Here is a 7,315-nt window from a genome sequence, read left to right as displayed (position 1 = left end):
CATTCCAGTCTCACTAAAGAAATACACCAAAGCCTCCTGATGCTTGACAGATTTGGATACACTGATAAAGACTAAAGCATGTACAATTTTTTATATTATCTAGTTTTGTAAGCACTTAATATAATTTCAGTTTGTTGTTGTCGAGTTGCAACATCTGTTTGTTGTTGTTTTTTATTTAGGTATCTAAAGTGTTTTTGTTTGTTTTTGTTTTGTTTTTTCCTTCTAGTTTTTACTTTTGTTTTATTTAACCTTGGATAAGAGCTGGTATGGCCGTCAAGTTCACGAATAGATTACGCTGCCACACTGCCATCTACTGGTGGGGAGGCAAAGTGCACGTCGGTGTCTTTCCCGGTGTTGGTGTTGTCTTAGCTGTGGAGACTGCTGATGTTTCAGGTTTGTTGACAGGAAATCGAGTGTAAATGTGTGGCTGTACAGTCCGTTAAAGCTGCTTTTAGTTGTCTCCTTATATGACGGCTGCAGCTTATTTCAAACAAATGTCTCAGCCGTCCTTTAATTTCCAGTCAAGGCATAGCTAGCAAACTGCTAATTTAGCCAAGCTAGCTAGTAATGTCAATGAGGAAGTGAAGGAAATGATAACTTCAGCCAACACTCCAGCCAACGACTTCGCTTTAAACGAAAGGATATTTACTGACAAAGACTGATATTACCATGTAAGCTGATGATTTAATTGTTAGCACTGAGTAATGTTGTGTTTGCTGAAGCTAACTTGCTTGTCGTGTTGGTTAATGGGGGCTATTTTAGTGTCCAGACTGGAGTAACCATAAACTATATATTTACCGTTTAGGCTGTGAGCGGTTTCCAGTCCATTTAGATATGAAAAGGAGAAAAGCAAAACATTAGGGAACCGCAGACGTGACTTTTTCAAAAGTATTTATCTATACGCATTCAATTATAGGTAGTTTCAATGATGCCTTATTTTTGAGATGATCCTATTTGAAATTTGCTCTAAGTTGTAACGAGATGCCACGCAACCTTTGCTCTGACGTTCCTGTTTCGGTAGATTTTTAGCAACAGCAGTGGTGAAAGTCTGCATATATTTACGGATTTTTATTGTCATTGCAACACATACTCACATGAGGTGAAATGATTTTTTTCGCTGAGGTCCTGGTTAAAAGCCAACGAGAATGAGAGAAAAGAAACAGAAGCAAGCACCCTAAAACAAATTGGCAGTGTTCTTTAGTATAAATAAAAACAAAAAGTGTATAGTTCAAAGACACAAGTGGCGTTACCTTTGGCTGGGACCACTAGAGTTCAGCAGTCTCACTGCTGGTGTAGATGTCTATAGTGGTGGTGGTGGCGGGAGGCAGCATCCAACCATCCTCTGTGCAGCCTCCACCACCCTCAACAGAGTTGCCTTCTCTCCCACAGAGCAGCTGCCATGCCCCACAGGACATGACAGTCTCCACCACGTGTGTAGCTCAGGACTGAACTCCCAAGTCATATATTTTATGTTTATTTTTTTAAATATATATTTAAAATGAGTATAAACTTAATATGTTTAGTTTTTCTGGTAGAACAAACAAGACCTTTGAGATTGATTGGCGGAAAATTCTTTTAAAATTTTGAGTTGTGAGGATTTCCTGCTCTTTGTAATCTCATAGTAAATGTGGTTTATTGGTAGTTTGAACTGCTGCACAGTCAAAACTATTTGTAGGGTGTCCATATTGTGGAGTCTAATTGAATATTTTGGAGTAAAAACAATGATATCCTATAATGTGGAGTTCAAGTGCAGAAAATGAAAATTGCACTTTGTGGTGACTTTGTAAATGGACAGTTTCCAACATTTGTGGTTGATCGGACTGTGGAAAACAAAAGCAAAGAGTCTGTTGCTTTATTCAACAGAAATCTATGCATTTTTTTTTTCATCTTCAGTGTGCTTAAAAATATTACAATGCTGATCATTTTTCTGTGGCTAAAGTGTCTTTTAGTGAGTTCCAGAAAGTGCTTTGTAGGACAAACTCTGACAGTTGTGGCCTATTGGACTGACATGAATGATAACTTCCTGATGTGTTCATCTCCTCTCTCACAGCGACCTTCAATGCTGTAGATTTCAGGATGGACTCCAGTGGGAAGCCCTCAACGGCACAGATTGTGGTTTTAGCCACAAGCTCGGCTCTGACCGCATTCTTCTATTCCATTTACAGAAGCAGAGCTACAATAGTTGCCAGATTAAAGGTCAGACATATTTCTGCATTTCTCTGTTTATCGTATGCAGGGTGAAAATTCCTTATGTTTTTAGTATATATTTATTTTTATTCTACAGGAAGCAAAGAAAGTCTCCCTTGACCAAGATTTGAAAACCATCCTGTCTGAAACTCCTGGAAGATGTATCCCATATGCCGTCATAGAAGGTTTGCTGAGCCGTGCTGAAAACCTAAATAAAGTAACTTTTATTTTTATTGGGAGTCCTGAAAAATAATTGACACTTATTTATTGCACACTGCAGGTGTGGTGAGATCTGTGAAGGAAACACTAAACAGCCAGTTTGTCGATAACTGCAAAGGTGTCATTGAGAGGCTGACGCTGAAGGAGGAGAAGATGGTGTGGAACCGCACCACTCACATTTGGTAAGAGGTTAAAAAAATATGTTTTTTACAAACAGAATGTTTTGTTATTCAGCTGAAATAAATAACATTTTCTGTTTTCCACGCTAAACATCTGTTTTTTAATTTAAAAAACGGGGAACTATTTATGCTCAGTGATTTTTGGCTTAATGATGGCATGCAGTTATCAAATTCATTCATAAACGTAGGCGGAGAACAGGATTACGTGCTGACGTTTCGCTGTTGGGAAAAACAGTTGTGTCAGTGTTGTAGTTAGAGGGAGAGCAGATGGTAATGCTGACGCAGACAGCAGCCTGCTAAACAACTCAAGTGCCAAATACTCTGGTAACTAAATTGAGCTTATTTCATGCTGAAGTCACCCTCTTCTCTAATAACGTTTTTTCACAGGCATGACCAAATATTCAGGGAAAAGAAAAACTGCTACCAACTGTTTAGTGAGTCCCAGCATCCATTTTCTGCTACTTAACTGAGTCGCATGGGTGACAGTCTAAGCAGAGATGCCCTTTCAAGGCTAGCTGAGAGACATAATCTCTCAACCATGTCCTGGTCTGCCTTTCGGTCTCTTCGCAGTTGGACTTGCCTTAAATGTCTCACCTAGAAAGCGTCCTAGTCAGATGCCCAAACCACCTCAAACTGGCTCTTTTCATTGAGGATGAGTTGCAGCTCTACTCTTTTCCCCTGTCTCTAAGAGAGTCAGAGCGGAGAAAGCTTTTTTCCTTCTTATTCTTATTCTCACGGTCTTCTTATTCTTTCAGTCTCTACCCACATGTCATGGTCACAGGTGAGGGCAGGAGTGTTGATCGACTAGTAAAATCCAGCCTTCACACTCAGATATCTCTTGTCCAAAGCATACCGGACTCTGTGCAAGCGGTAAAAGTGCAGTGCATTAAAAGCAAGTGTTGGGCGTGCATGCTCTTCAGCCGAAGTAATTGAATATTTTCAGTAACTTTGGAAAAAAATACCAGCTTGAATCTCACAAAATTGCCTTAAGTTCATTAGGTCATTGCATATTACAAAGGCGGTGTGCAAAGAACGCATGCGGTCTTCAGATTATGTAGCAGTGACTGACAGGCTGAGGCAAAAGCAATGACTGTCCATTACTGACCTATATCCTTCTTATTAAATCGACCCTACACGTCGGAAAAAACAAGACAGAGAAAAGATGACTTAAAAAGTCATTCGCACTTGAAACTCTTAAAAATGTCTTTTTAAATTATTCTTTTAAAAGCTTTTAAAAATGTTTATTTGGCAGTTTTACATAATTTGATTATAAGAAAATCGCCGAATAATCTGAGATTATTATTGTCATGCAAAGATACTATTTAAAATACACTAGAGCCTAAATAAAGAGCTAATAATTAAAAAAAAAAGCCCAAAATATGGTTGTTTGTCTTTATAAGCTGAGCTTTGGACTGTTGCTGTTTTCTGATGCATGGATAGTAATTATAAATCAATGTAATGTAATGTTTCCACACAGGAACAGCACAGAGAAAATCATCCATCAGCGCATTAACACGGTTCCCTTTGCCCTCGGGTCACATGATGACGATATCGCTTCCACAGTCCGAGTTATACGCCCGTTAGATGCAGCGGAGTTGGATCTGGAGACCACCTACGAGAACTTCCACCCCACAGTCCAATCCTTGTCCAGTGTTATTGGTCACTTCATCAGCGGGGAGCGACCAAAAGGCATCCACGAAACCGAGGAGATGCTGCGTGTGGGTGACAGCATCACAGGAGTCGGAGAGCTGGTCCTGGATAACAACCTGATCAAGCTCCAACCACCCAAACAGGGCTTCTGTTATTTCCTCACTCGGCTGGACTACGAGTCTCTCCTGCGGAAGCAGGGGACCAGCGTTAGACTCTGGAGGATTCTGGCGATTGTGTTCGGCATGGCTGCCTGCTCCACGCTCCTCTACATCCTGTGGAAGCAATACATGCATCGCAGACAGAGCAAGAAGGAGAGGAGCATACTTGAGGAGTTCAAGGAACAACAGAGGAAGCGTTTGCGAGAACTTAACATAGAGGAAAGCAGCATATCCCCCACCAGCTGCACTGTCTGCCTGAGCCGGGATCGCTCCTGCGTGTTTCTAGAGTGTGGTCATGTGTGTACCTGCAACCAGTGCTACGAGGCCCTGCCAGAGCCAAAGAAATGCCCCATTTGCAGGGCATCTATAGACAGGGTGGTGCCTCTTTACAACAGCTAATGTGCAAGAGTCCTCTCAGCCTGTTGCAGCCATTGTGTACCTTGAAGATTATCTTTCAAAAACTGCCTTTTCAGGCTCAAAACGGGCACTTGTTTCTGCTTTTCCTGCGACAAATCTCTGTTGAATAATAGTGCATTTACAGCTCCAATCAAATGTTCAAATCAGAATTGAAAAGCGGAAATTCATCTTGATTGAGAAAATGGATTTTCCTCTTGTCGTGTTCAGAGAGGAAATGAGGTCTTGTGTGCTCACACTCTCACAAATCTTGGCCCTGCTTCCTGATAATCTAAGTCTCTGAAAGCATTTTCTGAGGCAGATAAAAATGCAGTTTATCAGTTAAAAAGCTTGAATGTTGTAGAAACATTTGTGATTGTTCAGTGGGAAAACACAGCTTAAAGTGCAGTTGTCAACAGCTTTCTCTGCTTGTTGCCAAATTACACCAACACCCTTAGGAAGTTAGTGAAGATTAAGTCACAGCACTTCTATAAATATATGCATTTGAGCACTTATTATCAACATCTTCCTGTCATTCGTGCAAGTACGTGACACTCAACAAAACAAAAAAGTGTTATATTAGTCAGAAAAGTCAAATTAAAAGTGTCAATCGCCGGTTACGGTTTGATTCTGTTTCATGTTATTACATTAATTTGCTACAAAGAGAAAATGGGCGTCGTACAAAATATAGCTGTTTTTCATCTGTGTTTCTGAAAGATCATCACAGGGCTTAGAAATTAGCATAAGCAATAAAAGCTGCAGTTAAAACTTCTCCCAGGCCCTTCTGCAGCCTTTCACAGCCAGAGCAGAAGGCACACTTCAATGTTTGAGTATCTCTAAGAATGTCTGTAAGTTATTTTGCATTTGGGAAACTTTTGTTATTGATGTGGATAATCCAATAAGCTTAGCCTTAAGGTGCTTTTGGGAAACGGGCTCATTTTGCTTATCTTAATTTGTTTTGTTTTCCTGCTAGCATTTTTTTAAGGGGACGTGTTGTGGTCATTTCTAGCTCTGTGTTTATTCTTTGGCTCTATTAAAGTAGCTTTACATAATTCAATGGTCGAAATTATTTATCTCATACTGGACCTTGGTGCAGCTGCTCAGTTTCTTCACTGTCGGAAACAAGCTGATTTAGCTCCTCCACATTTAAAGCTGTCGTCTTTTATAAAGGTACTTTTTTTCATTAGCATCTAAAGGTTTAAAGAAAACTTTGACCACCCAGAGGGCAGTGTTTTAATAGTGGATGCTGCTGTTTAACCTTTCTTTCCCACCAATTCCTAATCCCAATTGCCTGTATAACTAGGAAAGTTTCACTTATCTGTTCCAAACAAAACAAACATGTTGTGGACATAAAGTCAAAGCTTCTGTGAATTCTGTTGATAGTTTTAGTTCATGTATAAGGTTTTTAAAGTGTCTTTTAGCCATCTTGCTTACAATTGGCTTGTAAGCGAGATTTTTTTGGCTATTAAAATATTAAATTACATCACGGTGTAATTTTGGGCAGCACGGTGGTTAGCACTGTTGCCTCACAGCAAGAAGGTCTGGTTCTCTCTGGGTACTCCGGCTTCCTCCCACAGTCCAAAGACATGCAGTTAGTGGGTAAAGGTTAATTGGAAACTCTAAATTGCCCATAGGTGTGAACGTGAGTGCGACTGGTTGTTTTTGTCTGTGTGTTAGCCCTGCAACAGACTGGCAACCTTTCCAGAGTGTACCCTTCCTCTCGCCCTAAGGCAGCTGGGATAGGCTTATCTAATATTAAAATCAGTAAAACATTATGTATTTCCCCTTGTTTTTATGGATGCCTGGTAGAAGATAATATATTACTACTGCCAGAAGGTGGTGATAAGGCACCTACAAGCTGTTTGCAGAGACTTCATCACTGCTGCCTGTTGTTTTTCAGCCTATGAATTACTGAAACTTCTCCTTCTCCCACTTCAGAATCTGCACTAGATTGAGTGAGACCATATGCTGAACATGGGGGCGCTGCTCTGCATGGGCACAAGTAGTTATTGATAGTGTGTTGGAGGCGCCGCTCTAATTGGTTGTTTTCATTCAGGCATGGTTGATCCTTGCAAACGGTATTCAAGAGGTGTCATATGAGGTGATCTGTGTTGTATTCATACTATTGGAACATAGCAACGGTTTGAGGAAATATGACAAAAAGTAGTATTTATAAATCCAGCATACTGAACCTTTAAACAAACTATGCATGTCACTCGGAGCGTGTGAGATGTAGTGATAGTAGATGTTACTGTGCAAACTTGAGAAACATGCAAGTCTAAAGACAAGTACAGCTATTGAAATGTTTTCTTGCAGAAACTAAAAATGAACTAGGTCCAGTGCAAACGGCGCCAGATAAAGTGTGGTACAACTTCACACTGTCTTTCGAGAGCAGTTTGGGGTAGGGGGTACTATTCGAAGAAGAGTCGCACAGTTTCCAGTGACATTCAAATATTTTTCCTTGAAAAGCTTTTTGGGACTCCATAGAGAGACGGGAGTAGAAAAAACAGTTTGAAGCTGAGCATTAAG

General features: G+C 40.3%; 1 protein-coding gene across 2 annotated transcripts; it reads left to right on the top strand.

Moving 5' to 3' along the window:
• The first annotated feature begins 265 nt into the window (after nucleotides 1-265).
• Nucleotides 266-5,838, top strand: mul1 (mitochondrial E3 ubiquitin protein ligase 1). 2 transcript variants are annotated; one of them, XM_085146861.1, is made up of 5 exons: nucleotides 266-393; nucleotides 2,051-2,196; nucleotides 2,285-2,372; nucleotides 2,468-2,588; nucleotides 4,063-5,838. In XM_085146861.1, the coding sequence occupies exons 1-5, from the start codon at nucleotides 267-269 to the stop codon at nucleotides 4,790-4,792; spliced, it is 1,212 nt and encodes a 403-aa protein (XP_085002987.1). In that variant the 5' UTR covers nucleotide 266; the 3' UTR covers nucleotides 4,793-5,838. The 2 variants fall into 2 exon arrangements, with proteins under 2 accessions (XP_085002987.1, XP_085002988.1); XM_085146862.1 differs by lacking the exon at nucleotides 266-393 and adding an exon at nucleotides 411-671.
• The last annotated feature ends 1,477 nt before the right edge of the window (nucleotides 5,839-7,315 follow it).

Source organism: Neolamprologus multifasciatus, chromosome 20, assembly GCF_963576455.1.
Source record: "Neolamprologus multifasciatus chromosome 20, fNeoMul1.2, whole genome shotgun sequence".
NCBI classification, from domain to species: domain Eukaryota; kingdom Metazoa; phylum Chordata; class Actinopteri; order Cichliformes; family Cichlidae; genus Neolamprologus; species Neolamprologus multifasciatus.
Note: the sequence above shows the minus strand (reverse complement) of the source record. Positions and strands in the feature narration are given on the sequence as shown.

What these genes read in the sequence shown, in the direction of transcription:
- mul1 (XM_085146861.1), top strand. Translation starts at nt 267, where the DNA reads ATGGCCGTCAAGTTCACGAATAGATTACGCTGCCACACTGCCATCTAC. An exon ending in GGAGACTGCTGATGTTTCAG is followed by an intron (nt 394 to 2,050) that starts GTTTGTTGACAG and finishes CCTCTCTCACAG; the next exon opens with CGACCTTCAATGCTGTAGAT. An exon ending in CCCATATGCCGTCATAGAAG is followed by an intron (nt 2,373 to 2,467) that starts GTTTGCTGAGCC and finishes TGCACACTGCAG; the next exon opens with GTGTGGTGAGATCTGTGAAG.